Below are 20,382 nucleotides of genomic sequence, written 5' to 3'. Positions count from 1 at the left end.
AGCCGAAGCAAAATCAAGTGCGTTTGTGTCCATTTTCTGAATATGGAAGGGAGATCTAATCTGCATATCTATTACATTGTGTCCTAGTTATACTTTTTTCAACAATAAGTAATATTGTTTGCTCTCACTGTATTCATTGGACCGATCCTCACTGAAAATAAGTTTGGAGTATTCCACTGTTTGCAGAGGCTAATTTTGTCCTATATTCCATCTCAGGTTAGTGAATCCATCACAAGGAGAAGGAAATTAAGCCTTCTTTGCCACCTCAATATTCATTATTTCCTCACTTGCTTATTTGACTTCTAAAATGCCCATTTATTCTTAAGTCTTTTAAATATGTCTTAACTGTAACTGTTACATGTAATTTAGCACTGGATTTGGTTATAAGTAAGGATTATGAACAACATAAATAGTACACATTGTCTTTTGCCAAAAATGTGGTGCTATTTTCCACTCTTGGAAAGAAATGTTGTTGAGACTTGTTGTGGATTGAATTGTGTCCCCCCAAAAAAGTATGTTGAAGCCCTCACCCCAGGTATCTACAGATGTACCTAATTTGGAACTAGCATCTTTGAGGATGTAATTAGTTAACATGAGGTTATACTGGATCAGAGTAGGCCTAAAAACTGATGTTCTTATAAGAGGAGAGACATAGACACACAGTGGAGAGGGCCATGTAAAGATAGAGACAGGATTGGAATGACGCATCTACATGCCAAGGATTGCCAGCAACCACCAGAAGCTGGAAGAGGCAAGGAAGGATCCTCCCTAGAGCCTTCAGAGAGAAGAGCATGGCCCTCCTGACACCTTGATTTTGAACTTATAACTTCCAAATTGTGATTTAAAAATTTTCTGTTGTTTTAAGCTATGAAGTTTGTGATACTTTGTTAAGGCAGCTCTAGGAAGCTGATACAGTACACTTGAACTTATGGAAATGAATCAGTACAGAAATACAGACTTGCAACCCCAGTAAAGATTACTGGCATCTTCCCAGGGGAGAAGCAAAAAGGAGGGGTACCACTTCCTCTCCTGTCTCCTAGCTTCTAGAGTTCAAGAAAATGGGCCAGTTAAATCTGTTGTTCTTTATTTCTGTTTTTCCCTGGGATCCTCAGGAGGACACCCTCTACAGATAACCAGGGTTTGCCACACAAACAGAATAGTGTTGGGCACAAAATTCAATAAATCTCATTTAATTGAATTAAACTGAGCTTAGATGCATAAATTTGCTAATGGCTCTTTTCCGTTAAGAACTTTAAGATTTGTGGTATCATAATGACTAGTCTAGACATTAAAATCATTATAATGTCATATCTGCAGTTGTTAGAATGTAATGCAGTGCAGCTTATTACACAATAAAATATGTGAATTGCAAAATATATTTATCACTAGCACATCCTTTTTTATTTTCCTGTAAAGTTTTTAACCCCCACAGATGATTGATTTAATATACTTTGATACTTTTTTCTGGTTCAAAATTTATCTATTAAATGATTTCAAAATAAATATTTTAAATGACTGACTTGTGATGTACTATAATTTCTTAAGATACTACCATATAGTTCATCTAAAGTATAAAAAGGAAATTTCAATATATTTGCAGCCATTTTCCTTTATCAGAAATATTACATTGATATTAAACTTTTAGATATTACTTCACAGGTTTATGAAATATTTTATCGATATTCTATGTCTTCAAAGATTCCCTCAAGTATGTCAATACATTATTCTCAACTTATTTTACAAGATAAGAAAATAGAAACTAGTATATACTATAATTTCATTTATTCAACAATTAATCACCTACCTGTTCCAGATGCTGTGCTAGGGAAAGTGAGAGAGGTGTATAAGCAATTCATTGTATCAATGTCAAAGGGCAAAATGACCTGTAAGAACTGGATATTTCTTTAAGAGTCAATTCCAGACTATGGTATTTTCTAAAACTTCTTATGAAATCAGTTTTTAGAAGCACGAAGATGGGAGATTCATCTCAGAACAGCTGCTAGTTGCACCAGTTAGCTATGATAGATTCTTGGCCCAAGCCTCATCCGTACATTTTCAAGATAAGAACTGAGTTCATGTTATTTCTTTAACCATATTTCACAGTCATAGGAAGTGAACAGCAATACAAAGTATAATAAAGAATTTTTTTAATTAGCCTTTTTTTTTTGGTTTTCTTCTTGACAACATGTGGTATTTTTTTGGATGTTACATTGAAGTTTTATGTGAGGACAAGAGATTTAAGAATATAAGCTTAAAACTTTAAGAATGATATTACTTTTATCTTAGGTTGAGTTTCCTAAAAAGCAAAGACTAAGACAAGACTTCAGTGCAGTTACTTTATTCAGGACATGGTCCCAGGAAGTAAGGGTGAGGTAGCAAGCAGAGTGAAGCAGAAAGAGGGAAAGTCAATACAAGTATGTGTTATTGAGGTTTCTACTATGGGCAGCTGGGGCTCAATTCCATCAGGACCTCCTGAGAAGCTTACAGAACACCTTTCAATTGTTCAAATCTCCAGTGGATCGGAGGCTGGATCTGATCCGGCCTCCAATTCCCTCCTTCAATTCCCTCCTTCAACATTAATCCTTCAATTCCCTCCCGCACTGGGTAGCTCTAAGGAATTGACCTGTAGCTTCATGGCAGCTCAACGCCCTGGGAAAGCAGAAAGACACCCAGTCTGTGCTTAAGGTTGGACTTTGTCAGAGTAAGGTGAGTTACACAAGCCTGTCCACCACCATACAACTAAATTCAGAGGTGTACTGAGGGGATTGTTACACGGGGCACCAGAGGCACCTCCTATAACTTTGTTGTTGGGAGATTAAAATGATGGGAAATTGGAGGTGACATCTTTGGAGAAACTTGCTCACCCAAGAAAAAAGATTTACAGATACCAACACTATAGAAATCTCAATGGGACAGAGACTGCTAGTTACCTATGTTAACATGATTCCCCCCTTCCTTTGCTGCAGTAAGACCCCAATTTAATTTGAGGTAGCAATGCATCCAGCTAAGAGACTACATTTTGTAGCCTTGCTTACAGCTAGATTTGGCCATGTGTTTAATTTCTTGCCAAAAAGTGTAAGCAGAATACTCCATGGGCTTATGGAAAAAGACTGGGTACTTACTTTCTCTATGTTCCTCCTTCCTGCTGCCTGTAATGCAGACACAATTGCAGAAGTCTCCTGGACCATAAGGCACTGGCACTGAGAGGGTGGTGTAGCAAGGTGTCTGCTGCCTACATCCCTGATGATGTGGTGTTGTCATACAAGCCATGGACTGCCACATCTGGCTTTCTCTTACATGAGGAAGAACTCAACGTTTATTAATCATCTATTATTTGGGGTTTTTCTCTTACATTTTGACCAAATCTCATTCCAGCTAATACACCACATGAAGTATCTGGAACCTGCCCCACCTCCCTGCAGTAAAGGTCATTAACTGGCAAGCCCTGACAGTGCACACATCGTTTCCAGTCAGCTTTCCTTTCTCTCAATCTTAAACAGATTGCAGAGCAGAACATATCCAAACATTTTTTTAAAAGCTTCTAATGTCAAAAACAGACACCAAAAAAGAAACTTTGAAGAAATAGAGACAGTCCTGGGAGCAAAAGAGAATGTCAAAATAAACAAGCAAACAAAAATACTTAACATTCTTTAAAAATAAGATATTTTACATCCAAAAACATTAACAAAATACAAAAAAGTAAAAAATAGAAGGATACTCAGAGAACTAGAAAGAGCTCTTGGAAATTAAAAATATAACTGAAATAAGAAACTCAGTAGGTGAGCTGGAAATAAAGTTGATGGAAAATAGTAAAGAATATATTGAAAACACAGAGATTTAATCCAAGAGTTCCAGTAGATATGTATTCCAGAAAGAGAAAGAGGAAACTAGGTGGAAAGAAATTATCAAAGAAATAATAGAGGAAAGCTTCCTTGAATTGAAGTTTTCATAATGAAAGAGCTCTCTTACTGCCAAGCAATGTTAATGCAAAAAGACTCACATAAGAGACATCATTATAAAACTTCAGAATATCTGGTTAAAGAGACTTTCAAAATTTTTCAGAAGAAAAAAGAAAAATATCAAGAATCAGAATAAAAGTATTTTCAACAATACTAGATTCTAGAAAACAATGGAACCGTAACTTCAAAATTCTAAGGGAGATTTATTTCAGCCTGATATTCCATAACAAGAAACACTCTCAGTCAAGTGTGAGGATGGAATAAATGGCATTCTAGATACGAAAAGATTAGAAACATGCATTTTCCTTGCACACTTTCTTAGACTCTCCATCCCTATCTCCCATGGCTATCTACACATATATTTGCTCCAGTCAGGACAGATTTCCTATAGTTCATTTCCGCCATGGTACCTGTTTCCTGTGGCCTCCCTCCACTCATATGCCTTCTCCTTTCCGCTGTGAAAACCAAATCTCCTACACGTTCTTCAAGAGACAGTGCAGGCTCCACTTGCTTGAAGCCTTTAGGCCACACACATCTGCAGTGATCTCTCTACCTTTTGACCCTTCTCAGTCTCTAGAATCTTCACATGCATTTTGCTACTTTTCTCATTTTATCTGGCATTAGTCTCTGTATATGTCTGAATTTTCCAACAAGATTGGAACAGTATCTTAGTGTGACAGGAAAATAGAAAGTGCTTGGTAAGCATCTGATGTTTACCCAGTTAATTAGGATAATCTGATTCCTGAATTAATTGTCTTTTCATGACACCATACTTTTTTTTTGAGAAACAGACATGGCTTGTTTATTAGAATGCAGAAAGTATCTGTATCAAGAGCAAGACAACAGGTGAAATTGTATTCCTCAGAAGAAGCAACAAATTACAATTTTACAAACATAACAGGTGATTTCAAAAAAGATAAAATTTTTTACAAAGAAAATTATCTTTTTATATAAATATTTTGGGCTTTCATTCAAAGGAAAATTATTTCATAAACTCTCAAGAGGAAAACCTTCAACTTTGCAAGGACAAAGTAACTTGGAGGCTGACTTTATATTATTTTGAATTCAATAATGAACAATGACTGTGTTTACCAAACAATTGTAGATCATGATTGCAAAATCAAGTCAACCTAAGAAAAAAAAAGCATATCACGACACACCCCATGGCAAATGTCCTTTGCTGTTTTTAATTAAAGGATGATACAAGCCAACTCATGCCACGTCTCACTATTATTTTCTAAATTCTATGCAAACAGGACAAGGCTTCAACTGAAGAGAGAGAGGAATGAAGAGCCGTCTTCTATTTTTGGTCTTTGTAACATTTTCTTCTGCGTTTCCCACAGACCGAACAATGGAAAATGAAGAAAACATGCAACTGGCTCAGGTACTGTCTCAATAAGTGTTATTAATGACTATCAATAAAACTTTTACTTTATTGATTGTATTGGGACTTAAAAAGACAGCTAGTTCCTACCAAAGAGTCCTGAACTTTCTTGTGAGGAGCTGCTTTTCCTTTCCTTGGCTCTAAGGACATCAAGGAAATTTGAGGGGTGGAGAGTAGGGGTGGGGTGGAGGACAGGCAGGGTTTGCTACAACTTTAAGCAATAGTTACAAGTGAAGAGATAGTGAGAATAGAAAGGGTCAGCCCTGCAAGAAAGGAGGTCTCCATAAAAGCATTTGAAGACCAACCAGGAGAATCCAACTATATTTTGGAGCCACTTATCCCTATATGTATGAAAAACACATTGTTTTGGAAATTCCCTCTAAAAATCAGTCCAATTTGCCATACTTGGTGAAATTATTTATATTTGCAAAATGGATAATCACATCTCCTCTAGCATTTGTTTCAAGGAAACACCATAATGAAAGTAACAGCAACAATATGTAAGACACAAGATAATTTAACACAGAGAAGAAGCTTGCTTCTCTTCTGTGGAAGTTTGGAGTCTCATGGGCTGTGTGGGTTTAGCCAGTTCTGGTCACACATAGCTCAATGAGTTCTTGAAAACTGAAAGCACAGGGTGATTCTTTGCTTTCCTCTTTGTTTTCTTCCTCTCTTCTTTCTTCTCTCACTCCTTCCTTTCCCTTGTTACTTATTTCCTTTTTCCCTCCTACTGCCAAAAAGGATTTCAGAAAATTTTGTTTTCTCCTGTGATGGAGATCTGCTCTCCTGTAGTCTGTGCCTTTTTTTTTTTTTGTCTTTTTGGTCAGGCATATCTCAACCAGTTCTACTCTCTCAAAATAGAAGGGAGTCATCTTGTTCAAACCAAGAACAGAGGTCTCATAGACAGCAAAATTCGTGAAATGCAAGCATTTTTCAGATTGACAGTGACTGGAAAACTGGACTCAAATACTCTTGAGATCATGAAGACACCCAGGTGTGGGGTGCCTGATGTGGGTCAGTATGGCTACACTCTCCCTGGGTGGAAGAAATACAATCTCACATACAGGTAATGCTTCTGCCCCTAATCTAAAGGAACATGAAAATAATCTCCAAGGAACAAAAATAATAATAGTTTCTTTTACTGAGCACTTCCTGTGTGCTCGGCACTTGATAGGTTTTATTTATTCCGTCCTCCCAAGAAATTTGTGACATAGGCATCACTGCTATTACTACCTTAAACACAGAGAAACAAAAGCTTATTTGCCATAGGCCGTTTTACACAGCTCCTCTCAGCAGACTGGCTCTGGCAGATATGCTCTAATCTCTAGCCTCTGCCACCTCTATCAAAGCTCAGGACCAGGATCTGCCTTCTGATTGCAGATGCTTAAAGGTACAAATGAAGTGTGCTCAAGGGAAAATGGGAAGACCCTGGAGCACAACCAGTTCATGTCAGAGATGTGTGTGAGTCAGATTGTCAAATCTAAGGTGGACCACAGACATCTCAAGGAAAGGGAGCTGGCTTATTGGCAGAAAGAAGATGAAGTGCACTTGTGACCTGAGATAGAGTCAGTGACTTTGACCACTGCTCTAGAGCCTTCCTGGCTGGCCCTAAAGAGTCTTTCTGATAGTTCTTCCTTCATCTTACTGAGCCTTAGGGATTGAGATAAAAATACATTTATCAAGATAGGGAATATAAACTAAAGGAAGATCTTTTCCTGAGTAACAAACTCTTTGTGGCTCTCAAGTGAGACTCTTAATATATGACACATGCATAAGACTGATTTCTACAAGCCGTTTGAGGAAATAAATCTCAATTCTTTTTAGAAGATATTTATAATACAGTCATATACACAGCAAACACATACATGAGATTAATGATCTCCCACTTAAGATGTGATCTTAGGGAGGTCATTTAACCTCTTTGAGCCTCATTTGTTAAAGTGTGATAATACTACCTGATGAATAGGGCAAATGAAAGATTGAATTATATAGCATACGTAAAAGTACCTTATTTAAATAGTAAAGTAGTGTACAAATGTAGCAATAGCACCATACCAAAAGTTACTGCCGCATATAATTGATGACATAGAAATTATTTTCTTTCCACAGTATGTGTTTACATGCATGTATAACCACCAATTGATATATTTTTGTTAATTTCTAAGAATCATAAACTACACTCCAGATATGGCACGAGCTGATGTGGATGAGGCTATCCAAAAAGGTTTAGAAGTGTGGAGCAAAGTTACTCCCCTAATATTCACCAAGATTTCCAAAGGGATTGCAGACATCATGATTGCCTTTAGGACCCGAGGTAAGGTTTTCAACAGGTAAAACAATATGGCTATTTCATCCCAGGAGCTTTGAAGAGGCTGATCTTTTTCCCCCCATGAATTGTATCTCAGTCCATGGTTCGTGTCCTCGTTATTTTGATGGCCCCTTGGGAGTCCTTGGCCATGCCTTTCCTCCTGGTCTGGGTCTGGGTGGAGACACTCACTTTGATGAGGATGAAAACTGGACTAAGGATGGAGCAGGTGAGCCTGATTTTCTTTATGAACAAAATTTTGTTATTCATACAAATTCCTAAAGGAATAGTTTTGCAACTAGTTGCTTTTTACTTCCCAATTTCCCTACGATTTTTCATATTCCAGATGACATTGATGAAAGTGTTCAATGTCTATTCAAACAATTGTGCTTGTCCAGTTCAGAGCCTTATCCACACAACATCTTCATAAAGTTGCTAATCCTGTTATGATCAGAACATTCTTCCCTTACTCAGATGTTCATTCATATACCCACAATGCCTGAAGGGCCACTATGTGCCTGGAACTGCGCAAGGTGTTGTACAGACCACAAAGTTGTACTCGAAAAGTTCCAGCTCTTCAGAGGTTCATGATCTTGTGTGATGTATAAGGTCTAGACCCACTCACTACCATACAAGGCAGACTGTGCTGTCTGTTATACCCATGGCAGAAGTCATCTCTGGCTTGAGGATTGAAAGAAGACTCTGGGGAGGTGGTGATTCTAAGTTAGTGATTGAAGAATGCTGTGTGGGTTCATGGCCCATAGGAAGTCTGTTTATATGCATGAACCTCTTCTAACTCTTGCCTATCTGCCAAAGTATTAGACCCTTGTCTTTATATTTGACTTATTTCTTCAGACTAAGTGAGTTGATTTTATTTCTCTTAATGGGCCTCCCTGGCACTAAAATAAGAGATATTTTATTACTTTTCAAACAAAATACAAAACTTTACTATAGTAAAAATATGTGCCTCAAATGAAGGAGCAGGTGGAATAGACTCTCGGGTTCTCCCACTCTTTTTTTCTATCATTGACTACAGTCATCTTGGGTCTGGCATCTGGTTTCCCAGGTCCCAGAAAAGTGGAGGCTGTGTCTCTCTGGTGGATGGTATGCGAGGACACAATTCAGTCCTGACCACGTAACTCCAGACAGTCTGTGGGTCAGTTTTACAGTTTCTGCAAAACTGAAAGCCAGTGACTCAAAATGATGCATGGCCACTCCTTGCTAAGTCTGATCATGTGATGTAATTGTTCTTCCAAGTGCTAGGAAACAAAGAGGGTAAAGAACTCAGTGCTGGCTGAACTTCAGGTACCAGGGAAGTCTGGGATTGGTTGCTGCCACTGCCACGTGAGTTACATTAAAGACAAGAAAATGAAAGATGTAGGGTGACACCATGACCCAAACAACAGAGTAGTTGAATGGACCATGTCTGTATCTCCTGCTGAAACATGTCCCAATATTTCTCTGGATTTGGCCTAAAGGCAGTGTGGATATGTCCAATCAGGCAGTTATAGGAAATATCTTAGTGCTCACCAAAGTCAGAATGACTCCACTTTGTCAGCCAGTATTTACTTTCATATCTAGAGGTAGATATGAAAGTTTAATTGTCATTTTATCCCTATTAATTCCAATATTTAGTAGTAAAATTACTATTATGCATACTGCAAAAGGCCCCTTGCCAAAGGGGATGTGTGGGGTCGATTATGAAAAAGTCCAATGTGATCTGAGCCCCAAGTTGGCAAAACTTGCTTGAGCAAAGCAGAGGATAAATATAGCCCTCCACCAAGTTCTGGCGGATTGCCAGGCAACAATTCTAAAATGGGTTATCTTCTAACTACTTTACTACATTCCCTCAGCTTTGAAACTTTTGTCCCTGGGGGATGCCCAATCATATAACTCTTACCTCACTGATGTAGAAGGGAAAATGCCTTCCTGTTCTTTAATAAAAAAATAAAATCTCAAGCATATGTGACCTCCAATCAGATTTTTTAAATAGAAAATTTGGCAATAATGTATAATATATGATTACCTTCTTTATGTATATGTAAGCTCTCTCTATGGAAAGGGCACAAAAGTCTTAGTGTAACTTCCTTAAAAGCAATAGACAACTGTCATCTGCTAATCCCACTGTTTCCTAAGGGGAGGACAGTCACTGCTTGATGATGTTGGAGGAATTTGAGCACATAGAGAGGCTTTCCTGAGAATCTCCCAAAGTGAGGTCAGTGTCAAGCCTTATGTGAATGTAAATGTTCTACTCACACATGTGCACTAAACAACTGAAACAGACCTCAGAGACCGCTACAGATGCAGTGTTGGGATGGAGAAAAGCAGTGGTCTGTGGCTTGGCAGACCTTACTTGCAGGAAGATGACACACGTTATCTGTAATGAAGGTGAAAACACCATGCAAAGCACCTGCCTTTAGCAAACATTCAGAAAGTGTTTGACACTGATGATGATGTTGGTGATTATTAGTATTAATGATAATGATGATGATTAGATAGAGTGATTTCTAGGAGAAGGAAAAACTATTCACAAAGGTACTGATGTATTATGTACCAATTTATCTATTTAGTCACATCTCCAAGAAGGCAGCAATGTTGACTTTTTTTTTTCTACAGTATCATACAACCTATAATATTGTCAGCACATAAGAGATACTCTACAAATATTTGATAAATGAAATCACGCAACAATCCTTTACTCAACATCTACTCTGACCCACGATCTGTGATAGAAATGGAATATACAATAGTGTATAAGACACAGACCCTGCCCTCCAGGGGTTTACAGTCTAGAGGATACACTCTATCAAATGGCAATTAAAATTAGTATGATCAACAGTGGGATAAAGGGAACTATGGCAATGTAATAGGAGCACATAAGATAAACTCCAATCCATATACAGAGGTCAGGGAGGAAGTGATGCCAAGCCTGAGACCTGAAGGCTCTGCAGGAACTCTGAAGGCAAAATGGAGTAAACAGTTCTAGACAGAATAACCCAACCAACCCAAGTATTAGAATTGTGGTGGAACAGAAGGCTAAAATGGTGAATAAGATTCAGATTAGAGTCCTAAATAGAAGGTCTTGAAAGCCACAATAAATGTTTGGACTTCATTCAGATGATCTGAGTTTGAATTATTTTTTTAAAGAGTCACTTGTCCCATCCCTGTCCAAAAGCACATGCAGTGATATTGCCAGCCAGACAAAGGGTAGCAGCAAAAGCCAGAGCAGAAAAGCATGAAAGTCCATGAAATAATTTTTTGCCATTACATGTTTGTTTTGTGCAAACATCACTGGACAAATCTCCATCACAAAAGGCTCAGGCTTTTCCTTCGTGTCCATAGGCTCAGTTGAAAGTCCAAGGACAGTCTTTTATATACTTAGAAACTTACAGACTGTGGGAGAGACAGAGAAATAAAAAGGCAACTCCAATCATGCATGGTATGACTTCTGGTGTGGTAAAATACAGAGTACTATGGTCTTGTATAGGAGGCACAACTAACCATTCTATCAACCACATAAAAACCTGGATATCCAGCAACCATCACTAAGCAGTTTCTCAGTCACCAGGAATAAAAGATGATTAAGACATGGTCCAGGTACCTGAAGGGTACACAGCTTGGTGAAAGAAATAGACAATGCAGTACTTATCTGCAAAGACAGAATTAAGCACTGAGTCTACAGAAAACGAGAGAGATGCAATTAAGTCAGCCTGGATAGGAGCTGGGGAATAAGAGAAGCCTCATGAGGGAGATGGCTCTAGGGGGATTCCTGAGGAATACATAGGATAGCGGGGAGAAAGGGGGTGAGAAAGTAATACGCTGGGCAGAAGGGATGGAGATATGGAGACACAGAGATTAGAAAGAACATGGCATAGATGAGAAATGCAAATGATTCAATATGGCTAGCTCATGGAATGTGAAAATAAAATATGAGGTTGGGAAAAAAAGCAGGGACTAGTTCATGGAAGGCCATGTTTAGGTGTTTGGACTTGATCCTACAGCCAACGGAGAACCTCTGAATAATATAGGTAGGAGAAACATGATCACATTCAGCAGCCTAAAAACAACCAAAGACTGGCGGCTTCTCCCTCTCTCTCTCTCTCTCTCTTTTTTTTTTTACTACTATCCATTTCTGAGACACCTGTTTCCTGCCATCTGTTAACTCTGGGTTATATTTCTCCATGATGTGACTAATACCAATCAATCTTGAAATATTTCCCAGATAAATGATGGTGAATATGTTATAAGAATTATCTGCTGTTTGGCAAGCCTTTTCTTCATCCCCCTCAGTTACCTCCTAATCTCAGATGCAATCATTCTCCTTCTGAATGACTAATGTACTCATGTTTCCTCTGTTTTTGTTAAGGATTCAGCTTGTTTCTTGTGGCTGCTCATGAATTTGGTCATTCACTGGGGCTCTCTCACACCAATGATCAAACAGCTTTGATGTTCCCAAATTATGTCTCCCTGGATCCTAGCAAATACCCACTTTCTCAGGACGATATCAATGGAATACAATCCATCTATGGTGAGCAACAAATCTGAATATATGTGAACTGAATTGAAAGCCTTCCAGGAAGGACGTTGAGAAAATTACTTCTTGAAATATTATCATGAAGAAAATATTCTCTTGGGTAAGATCCTTCTGTAGGTATTTCTACATGCCTTCTTAATTCACTAAGGTATTTCTTTTCTCATCAAAGGAAGTCCACCTAAGACACCTGCTAAGCCAAAGGGACCCACTGTACCCTATGCCTGTGACCCCGATTTGACTTTTGATGCTATCACCACTTTCCGCAGAGAAGTAATGTTCTTTAAAGGCAGGTAAATCCATTCCCTTAAACACCTCAACTTCCTATGAAGCCTTTTCTTTTCAATAGATTTGGGGATAAGAGAGCTGTGGGGGTAGTGAGAATATGTGCCTTTACTTTTCGTTTTATAACTGCCCATATTGTTTGAATGTTTTATTCTGTGCACATGTCTCTTACTTGTTTGGTAAATTAATTTTTAAATGTTTTAAAGCAAATTTTTAAATTGCCATTGAAACAGAGTCTACTTTCAGTGACTTCTTAGCTAAAATAACACATCACTCCTGGTGGTGTGTTGGAGCTGGCTTATACCATTTCAGGATCCAACTGTTAAATTTTCAAGAATTTTGTAAACTAGTTCAAATCACTTTGGTAGCTTGCAACTGGCCATGGTTGGATTATTTACACCCTGGAAATCATCAAATGATAAAAATTAGGTTTTTTTCCTACCTGGAGAGCCAATTGTTAAATACGCATCGACAGACCTTTTCTTGAAGCTGAATCAACAGTGTTAGCTGTGGTAGGAAATCTCTTCTCTCACTATGTATAATTTACTGCACTTAACTTGCAACATGGTGTGTCAGTTATGTATACCATGACCATATTTTCAGAACAAAGTATCAAGACATACACCATCTGACAAGGATATAGGGCAAAAGAAAAGAATATCTGAAATCAGACTCCTGCCACCCACAACTATATAGCACTGTAATGACATGCTGTCACTACCATGCTCTTAATAGCCAAGGCTGAGAGACCACTTGTCAGGGATGGGTAGCCAGCATGGGAAGGAAAATGGACTATAAGGACTTTTCAAGTCCTCCTCATAGGCTCAGAACTTTACAGCCAGAAGAAAAATCTGAGGAAATATTTAGCCATGAGAATAATAACATTTCTTTATTCTAGCAAACATCAGCACCAAAAAATTCTTCTTAGATTGCTTGGTATTGGCTTAGAATGTTGGGAATCGTTGCTTTGGCAAAAATGAGATGATTGAGCACACTGAGAACTACTTATGAGATTTCCATGGGTATTTTGCTATTCTAAGTTCCCAAAAGATTGGGCACAAAGTCATGTCCTGGCCTTGGTATTCCAAAGGGTAGAATTGAACTCATAACCACCTAAATTTGCTGAGGAAATTTGTATTAATGCTATAAATTGTTTGAGGAAAATATCAACCAGTTAGATAAGGGACAAGTGTCAGTTTGCAACATTTTCATTGAAATAGATATATATATACTGTGTATAAAGTACGGTTTTCTGTCTAACACAGGCATCTATGGAGGATCTACTATGATATCACTGATGTTGAATTTGAATTAATCTCTTCATTCTGGCCATCTCTGCCAGCTGATATTCAAGCTGCATATGAGAACCCCAAAGACAAGATTCTGGTTTTTAAAGGTAACTTTACCCATCATTATTCCTCTTCTCCCGCTGGATGCCTGAACTGTTCAGTGAGTATTTTAGTACAAGGAATATGATCTTCATGAATGAGCAAAATAGACAGGGCTTCTTCCCTGACCTTAGGTTCCTATCATAAAGAATAACTAACCAGGGCTTCCCTGGTGGAGCAGTGGTTGAGAGTCTGCCTGCCGAAGTTGGGGACATGAGTTCGTGCCCCGGTCCGGGAAGATCCCACATGCCACGGAGCAGCTGGGCCCGTGAGCCATGGCCACTGAGCCTGTGCGTCCAGAGCCTATGCCCCACAATGGGAGAGGCCACAACAGTAAGAGGTCCACATAACGCCAAAAAAAAAAAAAAAAAAAAAAAAGAATAACTATCCAAGGATTCTCTGTGGTTGTGAAGATAAACACCATCCCAACAGCACAGGAGAAAAGAAAACTGTATAACAAAAATGAAAAAGTCTTTTTTTCTGAAAAATAAAAGTAACCCATTTCTCTTCTATGTTCCCCTTTTACTAGAGTTGCTAGAGGTGGCAAATAAAAATACAAGATGCTTTGAATTTCGGACAAAAAAACAAAATAATTTTTTAGTATAAGTATATCCTTTGCAATATTTTGGATATACTTATACCAAAAATTAGTCATTGTTTATTTGAAATTCAGATTCAATTGGTATCTAATATTCAAATTAGCAACCCTACTTTTTATATGGGTTTCACCAGATTACTTGCCTTTGAGAACACTTGGGTTCTGAAATTTAGGAGAACATGTCCAAATATACTTGACTGTTTTGTCAGAGTTGGAAAGAATTAATACAATGAATTCAATTGACATGGGTATGCACACTACTAACTATAGGTATATATTATTTGTGTAATGTTAATGATATAAGCATCTAAAGAAAGCAGTAAGAATAAATGGAGACATAAGATTACTAAATCTCTAAGCATTGAACCTGAAAGGAACTAAGCATCTAATTATTTTCAAACTTCTTAAGACAGCTATTTCTCCCTTTAGGAAATAAATCAGAAGATAATCACTTTCTCTCTTCCTAGATGAAAACTTCTGGATGATCAGAGGATATGCTGTCTTGCCAGATTATCCCAAATCCATCCATATACTTGGCTTTCCAAGACGTGTGAAGAAAATTGATGCAGCTGTCTGTGATCAAAACACAAGAAAAACCTACTTCTTTGTGGGCATTTGGTGCTGGAGGCAAGTCTACAGACAACTGACCCTTTGTTTTACTCTGGAGAAAAATATCCAGATAACTTCACTTTAACATGGGCAAAAATAAAATTAACCTACAGTCTTCCTAAAGTGTTATCTTGAAGGCAATCCTAGGTGGATGGCATTCGCCAAACAAAAGAATGTTTCAATCAGTTCAAAGATCTTTCTCCAAGTTAAAAAAATAAAGATAAAATCATAAATCTGGTGATGCCAACCAAACCGCCAATGACAAACATATCTAGTCAAAATCTTTGAAACTCCAGGATGAGCTCTTATTTTGATTTCACAGTTCCACAGAATAGCATCAATCTGGCAAATTATGTGGCTTTTCCCCCTCATAATTCCTTGCTTTCAAGACATTATAAGTGATTTAACCAAAAATAATCTTTGCCATTTTTATTTTATTATTGATCCAACTTGTTTTCTTCCAGTAGGACTACTTTTTTTTCTACATCCTTGCTTGACTCCAAGGAGGCAGTAAAAAATTAAGCCCTCCCCCTCCAAAACTAAGATCCCCTGAAAACCTTTCAAATCCATGTCTCCAGGTATGACGAAGTTACCCAAACTATGGACAAAGGGTATCCACACAGGGTGGTAAAATACTTTCCAGGAATTGGTCTCCAAGTGGATGCTGCTTTCCAACATAAAGGTAAGCATCAGTGCCTGACTATAAGGATACTTGGAAGACTTTGCTGACTGTGAAATAAGACAGCAAGAAATCTTAAATGTTTCCATTTTAACATCATTTTATTACTCTAGAGTACATGTAAATAATAATAAACTTTAATCTGAGGGCCTTATCAAAAACTGACTAGTAAGTTCTGAATTATATTCTGTCATACTATTTCAAAACTGCAAAAAATTAACTATCACTGATCCAAGATACCTTATAAAGATACCCCCGAAGAGGTTTAAGTGTGAAAAATGACTAAGCACGTGAAGTGAACAGTGATTCTCAATCTTAATGTACATAGTTTAATATACACAGCTTGAGGTTATGAAACTACAAGTTCCTTAGAGTTTCTGAGGCAGTAGGATTGTGGGTAAGATCCAGGAATCTATAGTTTTAAAAGAACCTCAAGCAATTTAATGCATCAGTTCAGCTACTATATCTTCAAAGACAACAAACCAGACCATGAAGTAAGCAGGGGTCTAAACATGTTTTTGAGTAACATCATCTGTTATTTTAGTGAAATGTAACATGGAACCTCAAAAACTAAAACAGATTAACCAGAGCAACACTAGGAAAATGAGGATGTAGGGACCAAGGCCATACTCACAGGTGCCTCTTTCTCCCCATCTCTGAGACACTTTTTTGAAACCTAGTTTGAGAACCTCTGGCATAAACCACAGTCTGACTAGAAAGGTAGTAAGCCCTTGAAACTCATGTTTCATACCTTGGCTATTTTGTCAGGGAAATAAAAATAATATTTCTCATGTGACTGAGCAGAGTAAAATGTATCTATATTGTTACACATTTCTTTTCTCTCCATATAATGTTGTTATTTTATTCTATATTCATAAAATTAAAAAGTGTGGACTCATTGTATAGTGGTGCAAGGTAACTAATCATGATTCTCTCTCTTTAGGATTCTTCTACTTCTTCCGTAGATCAAAGCAATTTGAATATGACCCTAAGGCAAAGAACGTTACCCGAATAATGAAAGCCAATACTTGGTTTCAATGCAGAGAACCGTTAAATTCATCATCTGATTTTACTATCAGCGAGGAAAATGTACATTCAGGGGGAGTGGAGATGTTTTATCATAAGAATTTAAACTTGCTTATTTTCAGTATTGTTCATGTGCTGAAAAACTACAGTTATCAATAAAGTCATAGACTTAAAATAAACCTCAAGGGGTCTTTTAATCTGAACTCTGCTTCAAAGGAGAATAGAACTATTCTTTAACATCAAGTTGCCAGTCCTACTTCTAAATATCTATCTAGTTAAGAGTCAAACAGCTTTTTGAGCTTCCTGATTCTTTTTACAGGAAGTTATGTATAAACAAAACTCTCACTGGACTTTAAACATATTTTATGCTTTGTAGACTTGAAGAAGTAAGACGTTTGTTATAATAACAAAATACTGAAGACATTTATTAAACTAATCTTTAGCATTCTATTTTGTCTGGACCTTCAGAGTTGGAGAAGCTTGATAAACTGCATCCCTCATCCCTACCCATGTTCTGAACCCACTGAGAAATAACATACATTTGGGAGAGTAAAATACCACCTTTATTACAAAAAGCTAATATTGGAGAATGTATCTGTGGACAAGCAAGCTTCCTAATATCAAATTCTAGAGTGAGCTATACTTACAAGTCATGGGAAGAACTGGAAAGCACCATGCCTCCCCAAGAAAAAGTGAGCTGCCTACAGACTATGTGGAGCCCAGAGAGAAAGAAACAAGGATGGAGCTACATGTGCCTAGTTTCTGCTCCCAAATTCACCATTCAAATAAGTTATTCTACCTACCAAAGAGAGGAGTGAGAGCCTAGAGAGATGCAGGAAGTGTTATACTAAAGATGATCCCCCAACAATTAAGAAACTAGCAGGAGTAGGAAAGTAGTTTTCCTTCCAACCCTCCCAACCCCACCCCAAGTATAGACCAATACACTGAACCATTCCTTAGAAAGTTTAAAAGCAAGTTGTGTGCACACTGATCTCATATACAAGAAATGTAGAGATTTCTTGTGTTTCCTGTGTATATTGGCCACCTGGGCTTAAACCTATTGGTAGAAATTTCCTGTCCTCTTTATATGTATCTGTTGTATGTTTAGAAACCCAACCATGTATCTGTTCTTTAAGTTTTACCTTTACACCCTCAAAGCTAAATGCTTAGCAAAGCTCTACATTAATTTTCTGACCCAAAAGATGGGACGTTGTCAGTTGAACTTGATTCTGATTAGGTGATGGATTCAGTAGGTGTCAACTGATAGAAAATAAGCACAGAATATCTCAGGAATTCCTACAGCTAGTCCTCCAAATCACACATTTATTTCCTTGGGTTAAGTATTACCAGATTCCTAAAATAAAGGGATATAGGAGGAGCTTTAAGATGGAGGAAGAGTAAGAAGTGGGGGCTTCCCTGGTGGCGCAGTGGTTGAGAGTCCACCTGCCGATGCAAGGGACACGGGTTCATGCCCCGGTCTGGGAAGATGCCACATGCCACAGAGCGGCTGGGCCCATGAGCCATGGCCGCTGAGCCTGCGTGTCCAGAGCCTGTGCCCCGCAATGGGAGAGGCCACAACAGTGAGAGGCCGCTTACTGCAAAAAAAAAAAAAAAAAAAGAAGTGGACATCACCTTCCTCCCCACAAATACATCAGAAATACATCTACATGTGGAACAACTCCTACAGAACACCTACTGAATGCTGGCAGAAGAACTCAGACCTCCCAAAAGGCAAGAAACTCCCCCACGTACCCGGGTAGGGTAAAAGAAAAAAGAAAAAAACAGAGACAAAAGAATAGGGATAGGAGCGGCACCAGTGGGAGGGAGCTGTGAAGGAGGAAAGGTTTCCACACACTCGGAAGCCCCTTCACAGTTGGTGATGGAGTGGGGGTGTAGGGAAGCTTCAGAGCCACAGAGGAGAACTCAGCAACAGGGGTGCAGAGGGCAAAGCAGAGAGATTCCTGCACAGAGGATTGCTGCCGACCAGCACTCACCAGCCCGAGAGGCTTGTCTGCTCACGCACCAGGGCAGGTGGGGGCTGGGAGCTGAGGCTCCAGCATCAGAGATCAGATCCCAGGGAGAGGACTGGGGTTGGCTGCGTGAACACAGCTTGAAAGGGGCTATTGCGTCACAGCTAGCCGGGAGGGAGCCCGGGAAAATGTCTGGAACTGCCTGAGAGGCAAGAGACTTTTTCTTGTCTCTTTGTTTCACGATGTGCAAGGAGAGGGGATTAAAAGTGTTGCCTAAACGAGCTCCAGAGATGGGCGTGAGCCATGTCTACCAGCGCAGACACCAGAGACGGGCATGAGACGCTCAGGCTGCTGCTGCACCAACAAGAAGCATGTATGGAAGCACAGGTCACTATCCACACATCCCCTCCTGGGAGCCTAGGCAGCCCGCCATGGCCAGGGTCCCATAATCCAGGTACAACTTCCCCAGGAGAACACAGAGCACACCTCAGGCTGTTGCAACTTCACACTAGTCTCTGCCACCGCAGGCTCACCCCACATTCTGTACCCCTCCATCCCCCCAGCCTGAGTGAGACAGAGCCCCCTAATCAGCTGCTACTATAACCCAATCCTCTCTGAGTGGGAACACATGTCCTCAGGCGACCTACATGCAGAGGCAAGGCCAAATCCAAAGCTGAACACCGGGAGCTGTGTGAACAAAGAAGAGAAAGGGAAATTTCTCCCAGCAGCCTCAGGAGCAGTGGATTAAATCTCCACAATCAACTTGATGTACCCTGCATCTGTGGAATACCTGAATAGACAATGAATAATCCCAAAATGAGGCAGTGGACTTTGGGAGCAATGATATATATATATATACGTTTTCTATTTTTTCTATCAGTGAGTGTGAATTTGTATGCTTCTGTGTGTGCTCTATCTGTATAGCTTAGCTTTTACTATCTGTCCTAGGGTTCTGTCTGTCCGTCTTTTTGTTTGTTTGTTTGTTTGTTTTGTATTTATTTCTGTTATTGTTGGGGTTTTTTTGTTTGTTTTAGTACAGTTTTTAGTGCTTGTTATCATTGGTGGATTTGTTTTTTGGTTTGGTGGCTCTCTTCTTTCTTTTTTTATTACTTTTTAAAAAATTTATTTTTAATAATTATATTTTATTTTTTATTTTAATAACTTTATTTTATTTTTTCTCTCTTTCTTTCTTTCTTTCTTTCTCCCTTTCATTCTGAGCCATGTGGATGACAGGGTCATGGTGCTCCAGCCAGGCATCAGACCTGTGCCTCTGAGGTGGAGGGCCGAGTTCAGGACATTGGTCCACCAGAGACCTCCAAGCTCCAAGTAATATCAAATGGCGAAAATCTCCCAGAGATCTCCATCTCAACGTTAAGAACCAGCTCCACTCAAAGATCAGCAAGCTACATTGCCGGACACCCTATGCCAAACAATGAGCAAGACAGGAACACAAACCCACCCACAAGCAGAGAGGCTGCCTAAAATAAGGTCTCAGACACCCCAAAACACACCATCAGATGCAGACCTGCCCACCAGAAAGACAAGAACCAGCCTCATCCAGCAGAACACAGGCACTATTCCCCTCAACCAGGAAGCCTACACAACCCACTGAAACAACTTCACCCACTGGGGGCAGACACCAAAAGCA

General features: G+C 39.0%; 1 protein-coding gene across 1 annotated transcript; it reads left to right on the top strand.

The window, feature by feature from the left end:
• The first annotated feature begins 5,244 nt into the window (after positions 1-5,244).
• On the top strand, positions 5,245-16,923 carry MMP27 (matrix metallopeptidase 27). The gene is made up of 10 exons (XM_060103835.1): positions 5,245-5,343; positions 6,171-6,409; positions 7,509-7,657; positions 7,749-7,877; positions 12,015-12,176; positions 12,352-12,472; positions 13,730-13,860; positions 14,918-15,077; positions 15,638-15,741; positions 16,682-16,923. The coding sequence occupies exons 1-10, from the start codon at positions 5,245-5,247 to the stop codon at positions 16,921-16,923; spliced, it is 1,536 nt and encodes a 511-aa protein (XP_059959818.1).
• Positions 16,924-20,382: the final 3,459 nt, after the last annotated feature.

The sequence above is a fragment of the Mesoplodon densirostris genome, chromosome 7 (genome assembly GCF_025265405.1).
Source record: "Mesoplodon densirostris isolate mMesDen1 chromosome 7, mMesDen1 primary haplotype, whole genome shotgun sequence".
NCBI lineage: Eukaryota > Metazoa > Chordata > Mammalia > Artiodactyla > Ziphiidae > Mesoplodon > Mesoplodon densirostris.
Note: the sequence above shows the minus strand (reverse complement) of the source record. Positions and strands in the feature narration are given on the sequence as shown.

Excerpts from the sequence above, each read along its gene's own strand:
- MMP27 (XM_060103835.1), top strand. The coding sequence starts at position 5,245 with ATGAAGAGCCGTCTTCTATTTTTGGTCTTTGTAACATTTTCTTCTGCG. Across the intron at positions 7,878-12,014 it reads CTGGACTAAGGATGGAGCAG|GATTCAGCTTGTTTCTTGTG; the intron begins GTGAGCCTGATT and ends GTTTTTGTTAAG. Across the intron at positions 12,473-13,729 it reads GTAATGTTCTTTAAAGGCAG|GCATCTATGGAGGATCTACT; the intron begins GTAAATCCATTC and ends TGTCTAACACAG.